General features: G+C 34.3%; 2 protein-coding genes across 3 annotated transcripts; both read left to right on the top strand.

Moving 5' to 3' along the window:
- Positions 1-596: 596 nt before the first annotated feature.
- Positions 597-4,524, top strand: LOC107895489 (uncharacterized). The gene is made up of 10 exons (XM_016820759.2): positions 597-605; positions 716-919; positions 1,033-1,192; positions 1,235-1,299; positions 1,556-1,780; positions 2,264-2,715; positions 2,917-3,088; positions 3,409-3,495; positions 3,961-4,149; positions 4,240-4,524. The coding sequence occupies exons 1-10, from the start codon at positions 597-599 to the stop codon at positions 4,522-4,524; spliced, it is 1,848 nt and encodes a 615-aa protein (XP_016676248.2).
- A 17,396-nt stretch (positions 4,525-21,920) lies between these two features.
- On the top strand, positions 21,921-24,376 carry LOC107896602 (DNA replication complex GINS protein SLD5). Of its 2 annotated transcripts, none has more exons than XM_016821805.2 (6): positions 21,921-22,251; positions 22,690-22,812; positions 23,025-23,107; positions 23,245-23,354; positions 23,870-23,972; positions 24,078-24,376. In XM_016821805.2, the coding sequence occupies exons 1-6, from the start codon at positions 22,075-22,077 to the stop codon at positions 24,172-24,174; spliced, it is 693 nt and encodes a 230-aa protein (XP_016677294.1). In that variant the 5' UTR covers positions 21,921-22,074; the 3' UTR covers positions 24,175-24,376. The 2 variants fall into 2 exon arrangements, with proteins under 2 accessions (XP_016677294.1, XP_016677293.1); XM_016821804.2 differs by having other exon boundaries at positions 21,960-22,251; positions 24,075-24,376.
- Positions 24,377-25,396: the final 1,020 nt, after the last annotated feature.

Here is a 25,396-nt window from a genome sequence, read left to right as displayed (position 1 = left end):
AACTTTTGAATGTCGGTATAAGTTTGAATTTCGATCTTTGATTGTGTTTGGCTATGCATATAATTTCTAATGAAATTATATAAATATGAATGTACAAATGTTGATTTTTGGATTAGTAACTCTTCATAACCCACTTCGGCGACGGATACGGGGTATAGGGGTGTTACAAGCTATGTTAAGGATACTGGAGAGGGTCGTTGGGCCCAATACTGGATCTAGGGGTCGAGGGTTAGTTACGGAACCACTCCAGTCCAATAGAGCTGAACTTTTTAGAAGTGTCACTAGAGTCGCCCCTAATGTGGCTAAGTATTGGATGGAGGCTATAGGGAGGATAATGGACGCTTTGGACTGGACCCCTGAGTAGAAATTAAAAGGTGCAGTCTCGTTGCTTCGCGATGAGGTCTATCCGTGGTGGCTGACTATTAAGGAGGGCACTTAGCCCGATCGTCTGTCTTGGGAGTTCTTTAAGTCTGTCTTCTAAGGGAAGTATGTGGGAGCAAATTACATCGATACTCGTAGGCGTGAGTTTTTGAACCTCACTCAGGTAAACCGATCAGTGGCCGAGTATGAGGCTGAATTTCTGAGGCTGAGCCACTATGGGCGAGGTACGGTGGCGTCTGAGTATGAGAGTAGAGATAACTTAAGGATGTTGATAGCTCCGCAGAGGGAGTGAGAGTTCTCCACTCTGATAGAGAATGCGAAGATTGTTGAACAGGTTAAGCGTGCTAAGTGCCAAAACAGATATAGTGAGAGGGGTAAGAACAGGAGGGATTTGAAGCCCTCGAGTTCGGTACAAAAGCTTAAGAAAAGGCCAGAACTGATGAGTCGGTTAGAATTGGGCCCTCTGTTGCTCTTATTGGATTGCAGCTGTGTGGAGATTGTGGTAAATGCCATCATGGCGAATGTTGGAGGAGGATTGGTGCGTGTTTGAGGTGTGGGTCATTAGAGCACTGCATTCGGGAGTGTCCGCTGAGGGCTAATCAGGTGCAAGTTCCAAGTTCTGGTACTGTATAGCCACTGAGGATAGTTTAGCAGCCACCTAGGGGTCGTGTTCAGGCTAGGGGTGGTAACGGTATGAGCCGTGGGCAGAAAGCACTAGGCAGAAGTGCTAGACAAACTGAGGCGAGGAAGCCTGCTCTTGTTTATGCTGCTCATCGCCTAGAGGACAAATATGCTCCAGACGCCATTACAAGTACGTTCTTAATTTATGATGTACCTTACTTTGCTTTGATAGATATAGGTTCCACAAATTTCTATGTAGTTAGCAGTGTGTCTGGAACCTTGAGGATTTTGTTGAAAGTACTTCTAGTGAGGTGACTGTACTGAGTCTATTGAGGCAATCGGTTCGGGTTAGCAAACTGTATAGAGATGTTCTTTTAGAGGTTCAAGGGTCGGTATTTCTGGCTAATCTGATGGAGCTATCGTTGGGGAGTTTGACCAAATTCTGAGTATGGACTGGTTGGTCAAGCATCGTGTTAGTTTAGACTGTGCAACTAAGATGGTTGTCTTGAAAACTGAGGAGGATAATGAGGTAGTCATGATTGGATAACTTCAGAATTATTTGGCTAATATGATCTCTGCACTGGTGGCTAAGAAACTAGTTCGTAAAGGATGTGAGACATTCTTGGCCTATATTAGTGTTTCCATTTCTGGAGGCTCTATTGTAAACGATATCAAAACTGTAAGGGATTTTCCAGACGTCTTTCCTGAGGAGCTACCGGATTTACCTCTGAATTCGAAAGTAGAATTTAGGATTGAGCTTCTTCCTGATACAGCTCCGGTGTCTATCTCCCCCTACCGTATGGCACCAAAGGAGCTTACTGAGCTTAAAGCTCAATTGCAGGAACTTTTGGATCGTGGTTGCATCTATCTCAGTGTGTCATCATGGAGAGCACTGGTTCTATTTGTTAAAAAGAAGGATGGGAACATGAGAATGTGTATTAATTATCGACAGTTGAATAAGATGACTATTAAGAACAAGTATCCACTTTCAATGATCGATTACCTGTTTAATCATTTCAGAGGGGCTTTTGTATTCTTTAAGATCGATCATCGTTTAGGGTATCACCAGCTGAAGGTTAAGGAAGTGGATGTACATAAGACTACATTTGGGACTCGGTATGGGCATTACGAGTTCCTAGTTATGCCTTTTGGGTTGACGAATGCACTGGCTGCATTTATGAATATGATTAACCGAGTATTCCAGCCTTATCTGGATTAGTTTGTCGTGGTCTTCATCAACGACATTTTGGTATACTCTAAGATAGAGGATGAGCACGATGAGCTTATTAAAGTTGTACTTCAGATTCTGCGTGAGAAACAACTCTACGCTAAATTCAATAAGTATGAGTTCTGGCTTCGTGAAGTCATTTTTCTGGGGCACATAGTTTCTGCTGAGGGGATTCGAGTTGATCCTCGTAAGATCGAGGCTGTACTGGATTGGAAACAGCTTAAGAATGTGTCTAAGATCCGCAGCTTTCTGGGTTTGATGGGTTATTATCGTCAGCTCGTTGAGGGGTTCTCTCTGATTGCAGCACCTTTAACTAAGCTGCTACGTAAGGGTGTCTCTTTCGTCTGGACTAATGTACAGCAAGAGAGCTTTGAGAAGCTCAAGTCTGTTCTGACAGAGGCTTCTATTCTGATACAGCCTGAACCTGGAAAGAATTTTATGGTTTACAGTGATGTGTCGCATGTGGGTATGGGTTGTGTACTGATGTAGGATGGTAAGGTTGTGGCATATGCGTCTCGTCAGTTCAAGACGCATAAGGTAAACTATCCGACGCATGATTTAGAATTGGCCACTGTAGTCTTTACTTTGAAAATCTGGAGGCACTATCTGTACGGTGAGAAGTGCACTATCTACACTGATCACAAAAGTTTTAAGTACCGCCTGACTTAGAAGGAATTAAATATTAGGCAGCGTAGATGGATTGAGCTGCTTAAGGACTATGACTGTACTATTGAGTACCATCTTGGCAAGGCCAATGTGGTGGTCGATGCGTTAAGCTGTAAGGCGATGACTGATTTAAGAGCGATGTTCACTCGACTTAGTTTGTTTGACGACGGAAGTTTGTTGGCTAAGCTACAGGTTAAATCAACTTGGATAGAATAGATTCGAGATAGGCAGTTAGAGGATAAATCGTTGAGTCTTCGATTCCGTCAGGTTAAGAGTGGCAACACTACGGACTTTGGGGTGAATAATGATAGGGTATTTTGTTTCCGTGGTCAGATTTGTGTACCGAATGATACTGATCTGAGGTAATCCATTTTGAGAGAGGCGCATAGTAGCTCTTATGCTATGTACCTCAGTGGGAATAAAATGTATCGAGATATTTGAGAATTGTACTAGAGGCCAGGATTGAAAAGGGGGTTATTGATTTTATGGCACAATGTCTTACATGCCAGCAGGTTAAGGCTGAGCATCACTTATCTTCGGGTTTGCTGCAGCCGGTTAAAATTCTGTTATGGAAGTGGGAGCGAGTAACGATGGACTTCGTTAGTAGGTTGCCCTTGATACCCACTAAGAAGGATTCTGTTTGAGTCATCATGGATCAATTGACCAAGTCTACGCATTTTATTCCAGTTAGGACTAACTATTTTCTTCAAAAGTTGGCAAAACTGTATGTCTCGGAGATAGTTAGATTGTATGGGGTTCCAGTGTCGATCATTTCTGATAGGGATCATCGCTTCACGTCTCGATTCTGGAAAAAGTTAAATGAGGCTCTGGGTTCGAGATTGGACTTCAGTACTGTGTTCCATCCTCAGACTAATGGTCAATCTGAGAGGGTGATTCAAATACTGGAGGATGTGTTGAGGAGTTGTGTTATCGATTTCCGAGGTAGTTGAGAGGATTATCTGTCACTAGCTGAGTTCGTCTACAATGATAGCTTCCAGTCGAGTATCCAAATAGCACCTTACAAGGCTCTGTATGGTCGTAAGTGTCGTACTCATTTGTGTTAGATTGAGTTGGGCGAACGACAAGTTTTGGGTCCTAAGTTGGTTTCTGAGACTAAGGATAAGGTTCGACTGATTCGGGATCTTTTGAAGGCTGCTTCTGATAGACAAAAGTCTTATACTGATCTGAAGAGACCTGAGATTGAGTATTCTGTAGGCGACTTCGTGTTTCTTAAGGTCTCGCCATGGAAGAAGGTTCTAAGGTTCAGTCGCAAGGGCAAATTGAGCCCTAGATTTATTGGGCCTTACCGAATTCTGAAACGAGTGGGACCAGTCGCTTATTAGTTGGAGTTACCTCCAGAGCTAGACCGTATTCATGACATATTCCACTTCTCGATGTTGAGGAGTTACCGCTCTAATCTTACTCATATTGTCTCTGTTGAGGAGATTGAGGTTAGGCTGGAGTTGACCTTCGAAGAGAAGCTGGTTCAGATTTTAGATCGCAATGTAAAGGTTCTTCGAAAGAAGTCTATTACATTAGTGAAGGTGCTGTGGCAGAATCATAGCACTAAGGAGGCCACATGGGAGCCTAAGGATGTGATGTGTCAGCAGTATCCCCATCTGTTCTGATCAGGTAAATTTCGAGGCCGAAATTTTCTTTTAGGGGGTAGAGTTATAGCGCTCTAAAATTTCTAGTTCGGCTTTTGTGAAAATGTGACACAAATCTGTATCTGCTTCAGTGGTTAAGTGTTCTGGGTGTGTGTGTTTGAGGTCCCAAGTTCAAGCCTTACATTTAGAAAATTTTGGTAATTTTCTGACTTAAGCCTTACACTTGCTCAGTCGGCTTATATTGAATTAATTGTAAAACCATATCAGAATGAGCCTGCTGGTTCAAGTGGTAAGGGAATTGGTGTGTTGGAGGTCTTATGTTCCAATACCTTCGTGAGAAATGGATGTTATATTTTGCTCAGCTGTGTGATAGAGTTTCGGTTTTACTAGAATTCTGAGTAGTGGGTGGTTGAGGATGAGAGAATAGTGGGGAGTTATCAGAATTTTTTGTTATCCTTTTGTGTTTTTCCAAAATTAGGTTTCTTTCTCTCTAAAGAAAAAAATTAATGTTGGAGACCCTTTTTTTTTTTTGCTTTTTTTGCCTTTTGGCAATTTCTTTCTTTTACTCATTATTATCGTTCAAGTTAATGTGTCAATCACGATTTTCAACTTTTAGGGATTCTTAGGGATTGATAAATTTGGTAAGTGGTCTCCGTTAGATTTCTTGTCTGTTGGTGTATGGGTTCTTACAGGAAGTTTTAAATGTTGTAAGGTTGCGTTGGAGACAGCAAAGCTACTGTGGAGTTCATTTCAACGGATTGTATTGTGTGCTCGGTTATTTAGTTAACGGTAAGTATGTGCGTGTGTTGTTGATTTAGCATTTTAGTGATTCAATTCATCATTTTAAGGTGTTCAGTACTCTAATTTTAGGTTCTGGAAAGCTCGAGATAGTTTTTCCATCAAATCGATACCAAGTGTGTACCCGAATCCCAAGAAAACGCATTTTTGGCAAAAGAAAAAAACCTTTCTGTCGACTTCACACAGCCGTGTGGTAGGCCGTGTGCCATAACACAGGCATGTGATTGATGAGGCCAGGACATGCACGCTAAACATGATTTTGTAATGGCCAGATAGGCCGTGTGCGACACACAGACTAGACTAATTTGGGCCGTATGAGCCACACGGGCGTGTGAGATTCTAGGCCAGGTCGTGTGATCTACACGGCCAAGGCCAAATTGGGCCGTATGGGCCACACGAGCGTGTGGGCCCACACGGGCAGGCCAAATGGGCGTATGAGCCCATTTAACTGAAATGTGTTCTAAGGTTGCACGAGTTGCCCAAGTCGACTGTGAACCTACTGTAAGGTCGGTAAGCACTACTTAGACCCTTAAATGCTTGAACTGTATGTATGATGTATGTGTTGAATGTGATGATTATTTGAATAAATACTGAACTGTATGTATAACTGATATCCATGTATTAGCATATTATATACTGTATGTTGCATTGCATTGGGTTGGGATGTTGACATTTGGATGAAGTGTACTGAAAGGCTCTTTAGCCTATTATCTGGTAGCTCAGCTGCAATTTATTGATTATGTGCCGCATTCAGTACTACTTGGAGTGTATGGATGGGTGGGTGTTTTAAACCGCACATTGAGTGTAGGGATGGGCGGAGATGGTGTGTAGAGGCCGGTTAGGTAGGACTCTATTTACTGATTAATGTATATTTGATACTGTTACTGTGATGGGCTTAGGCCCTAATGCATATCTGATATTGAAACTGAAATGGGCTAAGGCCCGAACTGCTACTGAAACTAAAATGGGCTTAGGCCCAGACTGCATTTAACTGGTAACTGTTGTTTGGCTGTATGCTTGTCTTCTGTGGGGATTACACACTAAGTTTACGTAAACTAACCCCTTTCTATTTTATCTGTATAGGTAATCCCCAGACCTAGACGGATCGGTATGGCAAAGGACTCAGCGGTGACCACATGATTATTGAACTAACTTATTTCCATTTAAGGTTTTTAATTCCTATTATTTTTTGGGGTATTTTTTTTATGTAATTTAGACTTTTGGACTGTTTGCCTGTACTTTGGATTTTAACCGTTTTCATGGATTTTTAAACTGCAAACTCAACGAAAACTCAGTTTTATTAAAAATAATATTTTTTCTAAACGTTAACGGTTTTCTTCAAATATCACGGTTTTAAAAGTTTCCGCTACGAAATATGTTTTTTTTAAATGAATCAAATTAACGAGAAAATGATTTTGAAATTGACGAGGGATAATTAGAAGATAATAAATGGGAACTCTGCTTAATAAATTCGATTTTAAATCCCATTCCATATTACATCGCCAAATTCGGCCATAACGTCTGGGCCGAGTTTGGGGTGGTACAATATATTATTACATTTTTTATTCTTTTAATATATAATGATAAAATAGTATTTTTATATAGTGTGGTGGGGCGAGATGGGATAAACAATTAACGTAACTGCTCCACACCCACTATCCAAAAGACAAAATTCCTTCCGTCCCATTTCACACCCACTTTTCAAAAGAAAAATTTACTCATTTCAAAATCCATTAGATGAATAATAATTTATTGTAAGTATTGTGTACTGGTAAATAATAAATGGGAGGATTATATACTTATTATATGCAATATTAGAACATTTGTAATTAGTATTTTTGATAAATGCTTTTTTTTATTTGAACAATCCTGGCTATAGCTTAATTCAAAAAGAATGAGCAACTTTCTTTAAATGAAAAAGAAGCAGCAGCTTAAAACAGCTAAATTTTTCTTCATATTTTCATTAAAGAAAAAAGAGAAATTCTTTATATTTATCAATCACGGTTTAGTCATGTTGAAGAGAAAAATCCAAAATAAAGGCTTAAATTTCATTTATATTTATTAATAATTTATCAGTTAATGCCCGAAAGTATGAACAAAGCTGGGAAATTGTTCTGTCTATGCCTTCTTATTTACATTTCTAAACAAGTTTCTTATTTATTTACAATATATAAATAAAAGTAAACTAAATCTATTTATTAATATAGCTATTTGTTAACATTTAAATGGATATACAGAAATACGTTAGAGTACAATAGTGACTTGGTTCATTTGGAAAAATCGGAATGCTTTCATTTTTAAAAATGCTAGTAGCAGTAGTCATGAACTCATTGCATCAACTCTTGCTTGGACAAAGTCTTGTTGGTATAGTGCCAAGATGGTTCGTTTGGCTTGCTCTTCTAAAATTGAACAAAGATGGCAGTGTCCTGATTCAGGTTGGGTCAAGATTAACGTTGATGGTTCTGTTTCAACAAACAACAACAAAGCAGCGATTGGAGGAGCTGTGCGAAATTCATATGGGGAGTGGTTGACGGGTTTTAACATGGTAACAAGGATTGATGAGATATTCAAGATTGAAGCACGAGTGATTGTTGAAGGGATGAAACTGGCTTGGTTGAAGGGGTATAAACAGGTTGAGATTAATTGTGACAATGTGATGCTTATAGATACTATTTGTAATGGGTTCGCATCAATTAGTAACATTGCAGAAGTCTAATTAATTCATGAATGGTGTAATAAGAATTGAAAAGTGAAGTTTAGGCATGTCTTGCGAGGAAGTAACAAGGTAGCTGATTGTTTGGCAAAGACGACAATAGGAAAGCTAAACCAAGTAGTTCTATTCCTAGTTCCACCACAGTATGTTATACGGTTGCTAGAAGAGGATACTCATGATTCCTTATATGAATGAAACACTATTTTTATTCATTCCTAGCTAATAGAAGTGTTATTTTTCTCTACCAAAAAAAAATAGGGTGGATAATAATTGGATGAAAGTGTAATTATTGCATTAGTAATTATAAGAAATTCTAAACTCTAGACGTGTTTGATTAATAGAGAGTAATTACATTGTAATTTCTCATATCATGTTTGGTAATTACATAACATAATTTTAAATTCTAAAAGAAATATTAATTATTAAACAATTATGAGCAAACTAAAAAAAAAAATCTCTAGACAAATAACAAAATCTAAAATCATATCATCTTATATAATACGTTAGTTCAAGAAAGTAAACAACAATATGATTACTAATAAAATTAACATTCTATGAAACTTTATTTAATTACTCTAGTATTCTATATTTGTTGAGTTATTCTCTTTCATCAAACATGTACTCTTTGTTATCATGATTAGTCCTTGACTAATTATAAATAATTAATAATAATTACTATTTAATTTAGTTAATTATTTAGCAGGTAAAAATGTATAGAAAATTTTCTCTCATCAATAATAATTTTAAATTATTAACAGGATCTGTATAATTTATTTTTAAAAATAAAATATATATATATTCTAAAATTAAAATACTATTGTTATTGTATAAAAGCAATTTTGAAAATTTAAATGATGCACATGTATGTTTGGAAAGGTATAAAGTTGTAACACCCCAAACTCGACCTACACGTTATGGTCGAATCTTGAAGGTACATTAATAAATCAAAACCTTTATCATTTATTTTCAAAATGTACCTTAATTTGAAATGAAATATCAAAGGTCTTTTAAAAACTTGCCCCAACCATTTAGTAAGAAAATTTTCAATCAAAAAATGTATATGTGTATTTTGGAACATTTACTACAAAACTCTGTAACACCCCCTACCCGTATTCATTGTCGGAATAGGGAACGAGGCATTGCCAGAGTTTACGAATTAATTAAAAAAATTCTTTTTTTTAACTTAATATAACCCCTTTATAGATATCTAACCTTCCCTGCAATTTTAAACCGAGACTTATCCAAATCAACCAATCCAATTCAACATATTTCCAAGATAGATTCATGCATATTTATAAGATAACCTCATCACACATCAAAACCAAGATTTGTTAGCCATACCATTGGCTGACCTTACATTCATTTCACAGAATCATTTACTTTATTAGCTTATACATGCCATTGATTTCCAAACTAAAGTTTCTTTATATACCGAAGTCCTGAGGTTGATAGTGTGATGTGTCTCCGACCAAATCCGACCTCCGAGCTCTTAACACTACAAAACAGGGGAAAATGAAACAGGGTAAGCACTTTGTGCTTAGTAAGCTCATGTAATAAGAATTATACTTACCTAATATTTTCAATACAATACAGTAACCATTCATATATCCATTCAATGCATTATTACCCTAACATGCACAAACTCAACATTCAAGTTAGTACAATAATTTCCATGTATCAATAATATATATATGATGATTGATGCGTTCATCAATACCATGATTTCCATTTCCGTGTTATTTTTCCATATTTATCCCGTTGAATTTATCGGAATTTCAATGGATTTTTCAGAGGTACACTTTTAGTGTACAATTCCGGGTCCGTCAAATCATATTCATGTGCGCACATTTCCATTTTAGAGAGCACACTCCCGCGAACCTCAACCTTGCAGCGGAATTACCAGTCCAGGCTAAATCCCCTACAATATAAACTAATAAAGTATTGTCGGGATTATCAGTCCAGGCTAAATCCCCTGCAACGACAATTACTCTAATGAGTTTGATATGAATTACCAGTCCAAGCTAAATTCAGACCCTAATTCGGATTACTTGTCCTGGCTAAATCCATTTTACACATATTCTTCGGGAGGGCTATATCAGGATAGGATCACCCGTCCGGGCTAGATCCTTTTTACTGTCAATTCCTTGTCAGAGATCCATTGAATTTTCCTTTCATTCAACCGGGATTTCTTCCCCTTTTATCAAATATATCAATGTTTCATCAATTTTCATACAATGAACATTCAAATTATTTTCACATCAATAACATACATTTCAAGCATTTAAGAATATAATTCAAGTTACACGAACTTACCTCGAGACTTGTTTGTAAACAAAAATCTACTAATCCCGAACTTTTTCCTTTCCTCGATCTAGCTTCGTATTTGAATCTTCTGGATCTAAATAAATAAATTTAATTATCAATTTAATACATTTCATGTTCATATGCAACATTCTCTTTAATTTCATTATTATTTATAGTTCATTCAAAGATGTCTACTTGAATCATAGTCACTAAATTATTTTTATCTTGAGCTAAAGAATTCAAAATTAGGATCCGCTAATTTTCCCTGAAACTAGACTCAAATATCTTCTTACCATAGAATTTTCAGGATTTTTTATTTAGCCAATAAGTACAGTTTATTCTTTAAAGTACCCATGTTCTGTTGTCTGACAATTCTAACCCTTCTTCACTAAAAATTAATTATCTCTTCATACAATATTAAAATGATGTTCTTGTTTATTTCTCTTAACAATAGACTCATTCAGGATTCTAGAAATATAAATTTAACCCCCTAATTATTTTTATTAAATTTTTTATGATTTTTCAAAGTCAGAACAGGGGAATTCGAATACATTTTGACCTTGTCTCACAAAATTTAATATATCTCAAAATTTACAAATACATTGCTTACACTGTTTCTTTTATGAGAAACTAGACTCAATAAGCTTTAATTCCATGTGTTTTTAATCTTCTAATTAGATTCCTACAATTTATGGTGATTTTTCAAATTTAGTCTACTGTTGCTGTCTAAACTGTTTTAGTGCAAGCTGTTTATTACCATTTTTCCCCTAAGCTTTTAATAAATAACAATTTCGTCCCTACTCAATTAGCCTCTCAATTGAGCTGATTTTTCTCAATTAACACTTTATTCTATTACCTTAAACTAGTTTACAACCTTTGGAAATCATAATTTCAGCACTAGACTTTAGTTCCAAACATTTTCAAATTAGGTCCTAAAAATTAATTTCCATTGAAATTACCTAATAAAATCATCTCATAAACAAATTAAAGCTTAAATTTCATTCTATTTCATCATAAAATTATAGTACTCAACGATGGTGACTTTCAATTTCATCCATGAAATCAAAAACTAATGAATTTAATAGTAGGACCTAGTTGTAAAAGTCTTAGAAACACAAAAATTACAAGAAATAGGCAAGGATTAACTCACTTGGTGCAAAAATTATGAAATACCAGCTTAGAGAACCCCTCCTATGGCGTTTTGGTTGATGAGAATGAAGAGAAATGAAGAGAAATCTAGATATTTCCTATTTAATCCTATCTTTATTTAGTTAATTGTGCAATATTCCAATTTTACTCTTAAATCATCAATTTTCCTGCTGATTTCATGCCTTTTCCCTCCAGCCCAAATAAATTTGGGTCTAATTTTCTTTTAAATCCTTTCTCATTAGACTCTTAAGCTATTTAATCATTCTAGCAACTTTTACACCTATTACAATTTAGTCCTTTTCATTAATTGACTACCCAAACATTAAAATTTCCTAACGAAATTTTAATACCACATCACTAACTTTTCATAAATATTTATAAAAATATTTTCGATTCGGTTTTATGAGATTGAGGTCTCGATACTTTGTTTTTACCAAATTTCTTCAATAATTTCTTTTTCTAACTAACCACTAAATCGGTAAAAAAAATTTATCGATATTTTCATACGATTTTCCTATTATATAAATATTCATGCAAAAATATTTAAATAAATTTCTCTTTAAATCGGATTTGTGGTTACGAAACCACTGTTCGATAACCTTGAATTTAGACCATTACAAACTCAATTTGTAAAACCATCTCGAAATTAACTTTAACTGATTACTTTGTAAAAGAAAAGATTCCCCATTATAAAGTTTGCATCAGAAATTTCAGAGTTGTTAGATTTTGAAAGCCGTGACTTAATTTGTAAAACACATTACTTTGTAGTTTTAAATAAGAATCACTAAATCCGCCACAAGCAAACCAAAAATGAAAAGCAAAGTCCCTAAACTGTAACACAGTCCAAAAAGTCTGGAATAATTTAAAACCTATATCATTTTATTTATTAACCCAAAAATCAATCCAAGCTCCCGCACACCGTCCGATCTTACGTTTGTTCATTACCTGAGAATATAGAAATAATTGGGCCCACATAAAAAAATAGATAACAAATAGTCAAACAATAGTAAAACAAAAATCAATATTCGAACAAACATGAATGGCATGGCATATCATGTGATGCACCATATCAAACATATTGGATATCATGGAAAATTTTATAAAATTCAATTGGCCAAAATTCTAAATGCATGATTATTTTAATGTAGTGTTTTTCAAAAAACAAAATACAGATTTTTCAGAAAATGTTCCTACCTAACTCTGCTACATACCAAATAGAGTTTCCTTAGAACTCGTCCATCCAAAACACACCAATAGATAATTGGGAACAATGCCACTAGAGTCGCAGATAAACTGTCAGAATAGATATGAGTAGTCAAGCCACCATAATTGCAGTCAAGCTGCCAGAACAGATATGAATGGTCGAGCCACCATAATTGCAGTCAAACTACTAGAACAGATATGTGGCTAAACCACCAGATGTGCAAATCATTAAACTGCCAGAACTTCCTCCTTACCATATCATTCCAACCCCATACAATGTGACATGGCATACAAATACAAAATCAGAATAATAAGCATGTTGAACATGCAATTGTATATTTAACAGAAATCAGCCGGCATGAGATTTCATGTTTTGCTAAATAGATATGTCAGATTCCAATAATAATTAAACAATTTAATTAGAATAGCTACAATATCACATGCCATGAGAATTGGAACAAAACATAACTTATCATTAATTAGATATTCTTAGATAAACAGAAAAAATGCAAACAAAATTCTCAAATTTCCAGGTCAGATACGGATCACACATTACTGACATGCTTGCAGATGTTACACATACAATATCAGCCTTACAGATATCACAAATGAAAGTCATACATATCACATTACAGACCTTGGGAAGAGGTTAACCTTGAACATACATCAAACACGGCCTTAACTAAATTTTTCAAAAAATGGGCCCACATGACCTACATGACATAGCCTGTGTGGCCCACACGGCCGTGTGACTCACACGGTTTGGCATACGTCCTGACACATGACTGTGTGGCATCGAATTAATACTTTTTGGCTTCACGCTATTCGTTGTTTTTCGAGATTGAACATACACACTTGAGCGTTTCTGAATGGCGACACTACAACACAATTTCAGACCCTAAAACAACGTTCAAAACAAAAAAAGTTAACAAAGGTATGCTAAAGAATCCAAACATTTTTTCGGTCGCAAACACTAACTATTCGACCTTAAATAGGGTATTCGATTATTTACCCAATGGAACAACAATCCTAAAATTCTTCTATTTTATTGACGGTAAATCATGCTTATCCCAATCTTCCTCTAACAGAATCAAATCAATTAATTCATAAACATATTTACTTGTAACAAAACAATGGCATACTAACAATAACATATACAAGAATTTACCGAATCTCTATAATACGCACGACCAACACCAAAGATAGATCAAAGGCAAGGCAAAAGGCATAAGATGGCAAAAGGGAAGGAGGAACAAAAGGTTGAAGAAGTGAAGTTATGATATCAACAAAAGCACTCCTCCTTTGTCTTGCAATGTTGATGTCCACAAACATCAACCCTTTCTACTTGCGACCCCTCTTCACTTTTGCAGAAATGAGAATGATTGTACAAAGCTTTAAAGCCTCGCTATCTAGCTCCGCTGTCTCTTTATTAATCGTGGTCAGCTTGGATTGTTGTGGGTAATCCCGCATCCTATGTGGATCACAACATAAGAAGCATTGTATTGGCTGATTTTCATTCTTTTTCTCCTTTATCTTGTTGTTGGACTTCTACCTCCTCATTTATGGTTTTCTATTGCCACCGTTTCCATCTTTAACCTATCTTTCTCGATCTCCCCCGCCATTGTCCATTTCATTGAGCTTGGAAGATTCACACTTGTCTTTCTTCGAGCCAATCTCAATCAAGGACTTCACCTTGGCCATGGCTTTGGCAAGCTCTTTGATCCCTAATCCACACTACTCTTGTTTTTGCTTAGAGTTTTAGTTCGTACATAAAGGAGAAAGATGTCTCATTCTCTCCCAAGTCTAAGATTTGGAGCATCAGTTCACTGACCTCACGAGCATACTCCTGAACAGTGCCTTTTTGTGTAAGTCGACATAACTTAGCTTGAGCTTCTCCTCAGTATACTCGAGGCAAAACTACCCCTTGAACTCATTCTAGAACTCCACCCAAATCCCAATTGCGTTCCACATCATTTCTCGTCTGTGGGAAACAAAAATTATTTTAACTTATTGGTAATAAGTATGCTTAGACTTTTATTTAGGTTGTAACTCTTTTTCCATATCATTAAATTTAATAAATTATATATCATTAATAATGATAATATTAAATTCAATAAATTATATATCATTAATAATGATAATTTAGGTTATAAATTAGAATTGAAAAATCTAAATGCATAAAGTAAAAAGATCAATTACATATCATTAATAATGATAATTTCTTTTTTTACCATCTTCCTTTTGTTTAATTTTTTTTATTAAAAAAGTTGGTTTGGCATTGATAACCAAACTTATAATATCTAGCAAAAAAAAAACAACACAAAGTAAATAACAAAATATTATAAATTATACAAAGTAAAAAAAAAATATGTATACATTTAATAGTAAATGAAAAATAAAATGTTTTCATATAAAAAGTCAATAACAATTCATATTTATTATGAGCACTGTTATTCTCATCATAAAGATTTTTTTATTACACCATTTGTAATGGTATAAGTTTTTTTCCTTGTGAATAATAATCTTTGGATTTAGTCATAGTTCCATTCAACATCACTTCTTAGATTTTAAATCCCTGAAATAATTTAAATAAATAAAAAGTTAACAAACATAATATCAATCAAAAAATAAAATAAAAATAGATATGATAAAAATTGGCATACTATTATATTACCATTCGATATTGTCTTTTTAAAGAACCATTATTTTAATACTAGATTCTTGTTTAGATAATTCTAATTTATTAATGTTAACAACCACCATTATTTTTACCAGCAAACTTTTTAAATGCAACTTATTTGAGTATGACTAACCATTAAATGCTTTTTATAGAACTAAACATAAATTTAAATTAATATAAAACTCTAATTTTTTTTCTATATTATGCTTAAAATTTCATACAAATTAAAATTCAATTGAATTAGCAGTAATGTGATCATATCTATTTGAAATATTATAAATATATTATATTTTTAATATAATTATGAATTACGTATATGAAAGAGTCCCTACAAGGATTATGTACATTATAGACTTGAACATGGGTTAGGTCATCCGCCTGGACTCGAAGTCTGCTCGAAAAATGAGAGGATTTATGCAAAAATATAAGCTCAAAAAATGGGTTTGGAAAAAAATAAGGCTCGTTTTGCTAAATTTTTTGGCTCGGGCTTATCCCGAATTTGCCTAAATTTTTGTTTCACTATTGTTTTGCTACTATTTACCGTTGTTTTGCTTCTATTTGCTATCATTTTGATGTTGTTTTGCTGCAAGGTTGTTGTTATATTGTTACTATTTTGTTGTTATTATTTGGATATTGTATAACTTTTATTTTATTATTAATTCTACTACTATTTTAGAGGCATTTGCTTGTTAAGTTGCAATTATTTTAGTGTTATTTAAGTATAAAGACTTTTTAAAAGTATTTTCAATTTATTGAGAAACATTTATTTTAATGTTTTTAATATATTTGATGTATTATATTTTTTTATTTAGGCCGAGCTTGAATAAAATTTTAGGCTCATTTTTTAAGCCGGGACAAGCCCGAACCTAGAAAATGAATCTAAAATTTTACATTAGTCTAACCCATGATCATATTTAGTATACTCTTATACTTAATGTGATTATCTATAGTTAAGTAATATTATTTATATTTATAAATATATATTATTATACTTAACATGATTATCTATACTTTTACCAATTATATTATTATATTTAAAAATTATCTAAATCTTAATAAATTATTTTAAATTAAATTATATTTATATTTAGATATCAATTTAATAATATGATAAAAAAATATTCCCGTCCATATTATACATTTATATATTTATCAATTATATTTATATATTTAAAAATCATTTAAATTAAATTATATTATATTTAAATATTAATTTAGTAACATGATTAAAAAATAATATTTTCTTTCATTCAAAATTTTAACACCAAGATGGTCAGAGATCTGATCCAACTTTTACAAAAAAGATTGGACGCAGTAGCCAAACAACCAGCAGCACCAGGACAAGATTTCTTCTCTCATCTTGCACAAAGAGAGAAAGAAATTCAAAAATTAAAAGATCAAATCAAGACTCTTCAAGAAACAGGGAAAATCCCTGAGCCTACTCATAGAGCAGAAACAATTGAATTGTTTCCCTCTATCAGACAGAAGGATCCACTCCCAGCAGAAGGAGTGTGAATAACCTTTCCAGAAGTTCCAAAACGTACCAAACCTAGTACGTATGAAATTTTTCTGGAAACAAAAAACAAGAAGCAGAAAAGAAGAAAAAGCTCACTGAAGAAGCCAGAACAGAAAGTGAAAGTGAAACCCATCAAATGGAGAAAAAACTGGGAAAAAGACCAGTTTCAGAGGAGTCTCCACCAAAATCTCCTCCTTCAAACAAGTCTCAAAATCTCTGATGATTCAGGAAGAAGATCAAAATCCTTTAACAAAATTTTTAAAGGATTATACAAAATCTTCCATTCCTAAGATCTCAGCTGTACAAAACCCAGAATCAAATACTGAAGCTAATTCAGGAGAAAGTTCAGAATCATCAGATGAATCATCTGAAGAATCCTCATCAGATGAAAAAACAAAATCAGAAGATGAAGAATTGCAAAAGGCATTTCAAACAACTAAAGTTGAAGAACCAAGTGATGATGAAATGCAAGATATGCCAGAATCATCTTCTGCACATCAGAGACAGATGCCAAAATCTTCCATAGGAAGAACCACTTTCACCATAGACGATTTGCCACTAGCAAAATGGCCAGAAAGAATTCAAGAATTTCATTCTTGGTTAGAAACTCCCAAACTTACTGAAGACAACAATTACAACATTCTTATGGAATTTGTCTCCAGATTTACAGGAATGTTAAGAGATTTGTGGAATTCCATTAATCAACATGATCAGATGCAGTTTCTAGTTCTTTAAGATCTGGCCCAGCCAATCAAAATCATACATCAACATTTTGTGGGAAACCCTCAAGATTTGCTGAGATTAAAAAGAAGGGAATTTTACAAAAGAAAACGTTGCTCGTATGTCAAGAGAGATTTGGAGAAACATTTCAAAATAATGACCAAACTATATTGTGCTTTGGGACTAAATCCAAATCTTAAGCCAGTTATCTTTTCATCTCTTCCAAATCCAATCCAAGTTGCAGTTAATCAAGCCCTTCAGACGCAGAACAAAGATATTCTTCAAATTACTGTTGAAGAACTTCAACAAGAAGTCTTTGTTGCTCTAGAAGATATCTGCAACAGAAGAATGATATTCAAAGATTATCTCCATGGTGACAAAAGAATTGATAGAGCCTGCGATGATTTCCATTTGAAATACAAATGCCCAAAAGATCATCTATGTGATTGCCGTACAAAGAAGAAGAAACACTTCAAAAAACATTCTTCTTTTCCAACTTCAAGAAGAAGGAAGAAAGTAAGGCCTCGATGGAGATATCTTAAGAAGAAAAGAAAGTCAACAAAATCTGACCGTTACTACATCTGTAACCAGAAGGGACATTTTTCAAGAAATTGTCCAAAGAACAAAAAACAAGCCAAAAAGATTGCACAAATAGTAAGACAATCAGGAGTAAAGATTCAAGAAAATGATGATATTGAATCTGTCTACTCCATTGAAGATGAACCATCAGATAAGACGATTTGTGCCATCCCTGCTTGTGATTCCTCAGAACCAGAATCGAATTATTTCGATATATAGATGATACAAGCTAAAGCTCAGACTGTTGACAGAACCATCGACACAGTCCCAGTTCCTCATGTACCTGTCAAGATATATTTAGATAAATATAGTAAGCCTATTCCTGCAATTGCCTTCATAGATACCGGTGCAGCAGAAACCATCATGAACCTAGACGTTTTACCTTCAGAATGGTGGAAACCTCACATAAGGTATTTTGATTCTGCTGCTGATATTACTTTTGCTACTCATGTGATCAGCAAACCAATTACTATCCAATTCTTCCCAGGCTGTTGTATAAAAACTACAGCATTGGGATCAAAACTCCCTGGAAAAGATATTGTAGTAGGTTTTGATCTCTACAAAAAAGCCCAGCATCTTAGAATACTCCCTGAAGGAATAAGATTCAAAAATCTTTTCCATCCTTTTGTCAGAATCCCAAAACTCTTTGTCATCCAATTTGAAAAAATTCTTCACACTACCCAGGAATTAAAAGCTCGATCTTGTATAGAATCTCATTCTGAATTCCTGAATAAATGTCCAAATCCTTTGTGGAAAAACCCAGATTTCTTCATTAAACTTCTTTTCAAGAAAAATGAAGACATCAACCCAACAAAAGCCAGCCACCAAGGAATAAGTCCAGATCATCTGATGCTAGCAGAAGAAGAATGTAAAGAATTACAGCATCAAGATTTGATTGAACCCTCTGAATCTCAATGGGCATGTGAAGCTTTTTATGTAAACAAAAAATCTGAATATATCAGAGGAAAGTTAAGACTGGTAATTAATTATCAGCCTCTTAATTATTTCCTTCAAGATGACAAATTTCCTCTTCCAAAGAAAGAACTACTCTTCTCAAGTTTAGCCAAAGCAAGAGTTTTCTCCAAGTTTGACCTCAAGGCAGGTTTTTGGCAATTAGGAATCTATCCTGATGACAGACCAAAAACAGGATTTTGTATTCCTAATGGACATTTTCAGTGGAAAGTCATGCCGTTTGGGCTAAAAACTGCTCCATCTCTATTCCAGAAAGCGATGATAAAGATCTTCCATCCTTTGATGGAAAATGCTTTAGTATTCATTGATGACATCCTACTCTACAGCAAAGATGAAAATTCTCATGCACAATTCTTTGAAGAATTCAAATCCCTTATTTTCAAATATGGGATAATGCTGTCAGAAAGAAAGATGCAAACCAACAAATCAGAAATCCAATTTCTCATGGAAAATACTCTCCAGTACCACACATTGCTCAAGAAATCCTCAAATTCCCTTCAAAAGATTCGTCCTTTAAGCAGATCCAACAATTCATTGGAATTGTTAACTATCTTAGAGATTTTATTCCTAAAGTTTCTAAGTATATTAATCCTCTGCAAAAGCTACTCAAAAAAGACCCTCCTCCATTGTCTTCTTCTCAGACAAAAGCTCTCCAAAGATTGAAGGAAATTACCCAGGATTTACCTCCACTACAAATCCCTTCAGATGGAGAGAGAATTTTACAGACAGATGCCAGTGATAAATACTGGGGAGCAATCTTGCTTGAAAAAAGAAATGGAAAAAGACAACTCTGTGGATACAAGAGTGGAAGATTCTCAGAAGCAGAAATTCATTACCACTCCACATTCAAGGAGATTCTTGCAGTTAAAAAAGGTATGGCAAAATTCAAATTCCATCTTCTGGGTTATCATTTTCTAGTAGAAATGGATATGTCTTCATTCCCAAAAATGCTCAAATTCAAATAGAAAACTGTCCCTCACCCACAACTCTTAAGATGGGTAGAATGGTTTTCTAAATTCAGTTTTGATGTTAGACATATACCAGGAAAACAAAATGTTCTCGCTGATCTACTTTCCAGACCGAAAGAAAATCCAGAAGTCTTTGCCTATAAAAGAGTTTTTTGGCCTAGATCAATCATGATGTACAGACCCTATTCCTCATCATCAACCTCTCCTACCCCATACACTGTCACTCCCAATCTTCACCCTGAATACCCTTCAGAAGTTTTTTCTCTTGTAGAAAAAAATTGTTTTCATCAGAAAGCTAGAGACATGATGTTTGAGTACTAGATTCAAGTTTTCAAAAATTTTGGGGGACTTATTCTTAAACCTTGGGGAATTCATCCAGATTATCCTTTTATACACCCAATAAGGTTTAAATTTGTTGAACAACCAAATGAATTAAAATGGTTCTTATGGTATTTCACTTATCTTTACCATATTGCCATACAGTTCGACACCCCTGATCTTCTCTACTACTTGAAAAAAGCCATCAGAGGAAACATTGAACCAGAACACCAAAATTTCTTTACTTTCCTTAGTTGGTTCCATCCTTTCCCACAATGGCTCCAGATCATTGAGCAGCATTGCAATCAGAAAAAAGGTAATTATGGAAGTTATATGATTATAATCTTCCATAAGCCTCAATACTTTGTCAAATGTGGAAAAGCAACCCAGCTCAATTCCTTTCCTACTTCATGGATCCATAAATCTCTTGAAAATGAAGTCTTCAAAGATGATGTTCAATATCGGGAATTACAAAAGTTTCTTTGCCAGCTCAACAGGATTATTCCATTTGAGATATGGCCACCTCCAGATATTGATGCACCATGGGACACCTGGCCAAGGACATACACACCTTATCATGAAGCAGTCCTAAAGACTCTCCGTGAATATCATGAAGGAATTCTTGACCCCACAGAATGGTCTCAAGATTACCCGTGGCAATACAGCCAAATCAGTCTTGCTAAGATAGAATTACACGATGAAAAAGAAAAAGGAAAAGATGAAGAAATGACCTGCTGCAGTGAAGATTCCATGGATAGTGCTCAGCTTCCCCATTCAAATGTAAACAGCTGAAAACCACTTGTCCGGAATCTTGCTTTAAATAATTAAAGTATTTTGCTTTATGTCAAATAATGTCTGATATCAGTCCTGTTTTTACTTTATGTACTGTTTACTTTATGCTTTAATGACTGATCCTTATCCAAAGTACTGTTTATTATTTTGTTGTATTACATCTCCTTCAGCTATAAAAGGAGGATGTATTCTCATTGTAAAAACCACAAAGAAGTTTTATAAAAATCCAGTGTGTTTTTCTACTTATGGCTTTCTAAAGTTTTTCCTTTTCTCTGAATCATCTTCTTCTTAGAAAGTTTCAGATGAGTTTATAAAGAGTTTACAATAAAGTATGCTCTGTGCTTGCCATATAATGGATCCTGCACATCAGAAATATTGAAATTCTGATCAACAATACTTATATTGATATGGATAGCATATGTCTCTTGAATTAAGGCTTTGTTGCTAAAAGGCAGTGCCTGTTGAATAACCCGTGTGGATGAAAGGTTTAAGTTTTGGCATAGCATACTTGCAACAATTCCTTCTTTTTTACAATCCCTGTGTTTATCCATACCCGTATTGGTATTAATAATTAATAATTATATATCTAATAGATATAGCCTTTATCAAGAGAGAGATTCCCCTTTGGCTATTCGTTTGAGTGGATAAGACGCCATCAAAGCCGTCCGTTTTTAACCAGGCAATCCAATGGTGTTAGACTCACGAACAAAAGCGTCATGTGCTGGTCTTGGAAACACTCGATCCTTTTCTTTTGCTTTTGGCGGCAACTCCGGTCGCATTTTTTCGTCTAAATTGAAAATTTCTCTGGTTAAGTAGTCATTTTAGATTCGATTCAGAACCCTAGAAAAAGAGAGATAGAATGGCGTCGGGTGCCGGAGACTGGTCGGCGGAACAGATCGATGATTACGAGACGTTAATTTCGACGACCGATGTGGAGCTCTTGAAGAGAGCATGGCGTAATGAGAAAGCGTCTCCTGAGATCCTTCCTTTCGAGGAAGCTCTGGTTAAAAGAGCTAAAGAGCAGATCCAGTTGATGGTACTATTTCTCAATCTCATACATAACCCTCTCTCTCTGTTTGTTTTTGGGGAAATTCTGCATTGACAAATAAAGATTAACCTATAATTATTCTCAATTATACGTTTCTATTTTTTTTTTGTTTGCTTCTATTTACGTTATTTACTGGAATGTCGAAACGTTTTCGATCTGGATTTTTTTTTAATATTTAAGAGAGAAGTTAATCTTAATTGAATACTTGTAGGAACTGATTTTGAGATTAAATTGAAAGTTAACCTATTGTAACATATTAATTAAGGTTTACAATTTTCTCAATAGGTAGAATTTAACTCTATAGTTGCAATTTCAGCTTTAGTGCCCAAAATTTCTCCGGATTTTGAACTCGATGAAAAAAAAATCGAAGTCCTGTCGAAAAATTATTCCTTTTCTTTGAGACTGAATTGGTGCAAAAATTTGCAGGAGGAAACAGTAGACGACTTTGCAGAAAGTGGTCATGATCCTCTCATTGCATCACTGTATCAGATGGACCTGGATAGGGCTCAATTTTTGCTGAGATCTTATCTTCGGGTTCGGCTGCAGAAGGTGGACTTCTAATTCTCCCTGTCTGTTTTCTTTTGGTTTTATCTTCAGCTTGTGTTGTTCCTGGGAAAGCTGAAAAATGATACTATTCTTCGAACGGAGTTTGAGATCAATTGAACCATTCTGGTTCTGCCATTTACTGATTTCTGTATGAATTGCTGCCTGAAATCTCTTATATTTTCTCATTGAATTTCTGGGTCATGATGTTGGTGCAGATTGAGAAATTCATGTTTCATATCTGGAAAATGGATACTTATAGGAACCGGCTTTCAATAGAAGAGGAAAAGTTTACCGAAAGGTAAAAGGCTCTGAGAGTTGAATTATATTTATTAAGTTTATTTGGCAAACTTGGTTTAAAACTCCATATTCTGGGTATAGATGAGCATCTTAATATATCCGAAAAGTTATCTTTAAAATTTGATTTCATGGTTTCAGGTGTATTCGTGATATTGGGAAACATCTTGAAGAAACTGTTCTGTCAAAATTGCCTGATAATTATCAGTCTGTATTAAAGCAGTCGATTATAAGTGAAGAAGATGATATGGGTAATTGAAATGATCTTTTCTCCAACATTTACACTTTCTTGATAAGGCATCACTTTTCCTGTTCAGGTTTCATCTGTACTTTGAAGTTAATGGCTTGTGGTGCTTGGAATGACAAGAACAGGAAATCCTTGGTTATGCCAGTAAACCATGTTATTCCAACCCTTAAATTTTCTTGAAGTATCATGTCCAGTACAGATGGGGAAATGATCTTTGAAATATATAGAAAAAATCAGAAGAAAAAAAAAATATAGTCATGTCAAACAAACACTTGAGTTTGAGTGACATAACTAGAAAGTAATTCATGTGCATGTATTTTGTTTACTGTCATTACATTGCAATTTGTAACTAGTTCTTTTTTAGGTTTACACCTTAACAGGCTTTAGTTTGTTTTTCTTGAGTGATTTCTGTTCAAGTACTTGGAACTTGTGGTTGATTTGAAAACAAAGTCCACTCATTGACTGCAATTTTGTTTACAATTTGCCAATTGATTATTGATTTATGTCTATGATTTTCAGTTCCAGAGCCACAACTAGACACATTTATTGTTGCCAAATGCGAGAGAGCAACAAGGCCTTTGTACCTTGATGGCAGCAGGCAATCTGCAAGCTTTGATAGCAGGCAATTCGCTATTCTCACTTGTTTATAGCTTCTGCTCTTAGAATTAGTAAATGCCATTCCTTTCCAGTTTACTTGCTAACAAAACTATTACCATTCATCTAGCAGGAATGACCACTTTCAAATGGTGCCTGGAGATCTATGCATTTTGCGTTACAGGCCATTTCAAGAGGAACTGATGAGTGGAAATATCAGTTTAGTTTAAGAGCCTACCTAATTTGTAGCAATAGCAGCAATATAAAGACGGTATAAAAAACTGATTCTGACTTTTACAATTTGTAAATACGAATTTGTTCTACATCTAAGATTTCTGGGTACTTGGTAGTTGGTAGTTAGGCACGCTGTTGAAATTTGGAACAAACATGGTGATGAGGATTCTTTGAAATTTAAGCTTCCATGTCTATGCATTTAGATGTTGTTATGTTTATTTTTTGGTCTGATAAAAGTTTAAGTGACGGGGGTTCTCTCACTTGAGGGTCATGACATGCCACTGGATTTATAGAGGGTGAAAGACGTACTTGCCGATCATTCGTCAAACAAGATAAGACTGTTTATTATTAAATTCATTACCAAACTGGATTTATAGAGGGTGAAAGATGTTAGTATGTTTATTTTTTTGTTACAAGACTATTAAGTTGTTTTTTTTAACAGTGATAATAACTCAAGTAGGACTATATTCTTAAAAAGTAAAAATAGAAAACTTAAATTCTAAATCTACTAAATGTATAAAAGCATATTTTAACTTTCAAATACAACCTTGAAATTTATATAACTAATCCTTACACCTTGCGCACCCATATATATATATTATTTTATTTTTATTTTATTAAAATATTAAATTTCAGTTTTTGTTGTTTTTAATAGGTTTAAATTTGAGATTTAATTTATATACTTTAATTTTAGCATAATTTAGTTTTTATAAATGTTATGTAAGGGTGAGCAAAATTCAATTCGACTCGAAAAAATTAAAAAAAATTTCGAATTTTGAGTTAAACAAATCAAGTTTAGTTTTTGAATTTGAATAACTCAAATTATTCAAATAAATTAAATACTAAATTATAATATTTTATATTTTTACTCCAAATATTTATACTCTCTAAAATTTTTACTCTATTTCCATCTCACCCCTGTCTACCCTAAACCTATTTCTTCCTAAATTTTTACTGCCCATTTATTTTTCCTCTAAAATTTTACTCTTTCAGCCCTCAAATCTTTTTATTTTTCTCATAAATTTTTACTTCTTACCTTTACTCGCAAATAAAAAATCATTCTAACCAAAATCTCTAAACCTAAATAATAATAATTTTATTTATATTTACTATTTATATTTTTAATTAAATTTCATATTTTGTACTATTTATATTATCAAATTGTTTAATCATATTAAATCTTTATAAATTTAGGTTAAAATTGAATTATTGATGATG

The sequence above is a fragment of the Gossypium hirsutum genome, chromosome A10 (genome assembly GCF_007990345.1).
Source record: "Gossypium hirsutum isolate 1008001.06 chromosome A10, Gossypium_hirsutum_v2.1, whole genome shotgun sequence".
NCBI lineage: Eukaryota > Viridiplantae > Streptophyta > Magnoliopsida > Malvales > Malvaceae > Gossypium > Gossypium hirsutum.
The sequence above is the reverse complement of the archived record's forward strand: the minus strand, read 5'-3'. Positions and strand labels throughout refer to the sequence as shown.

Coding starts and splice junctions, on each gene's coding strand:
- LOC107895489 (XM_016820759.2), top strand. Junction 1,300..1,555: donor CCTTGAGGATTTTGTTGAAA/GTACTTCTAGTG, acceptor GGATAACTTCAG/AATTATTTGGCTAATATGAT. Junction 3,089..3,408: donor GTTTGTTGGCTAAGCTACAG/GTTAAATCAACT, acceptor ACATGCCAGCAG/GTTAAGGCTGAGCATCACTT.
- LOC107896602 (XM_016821804.2), top strand. CDS start 22,075: ATGGCGTCGGGTGCCGGAGACTGGTCGGCGGAACAGATCGATGATTAC. Junction 23,108..23,244: donor GAGGAAAAGTTTACCGAAAG/GTAAAAGGCTCT, acceptor TCATGGTTTCAG/GTGTATTCGTGATATTGGGA. Junction 23,355..23,869: donor AAGTGAAGAAGATGATATGG/GTAATTGAAATG, acceptor TATGATTTTCAG/TTCCAGAGCCACAACTAGAC.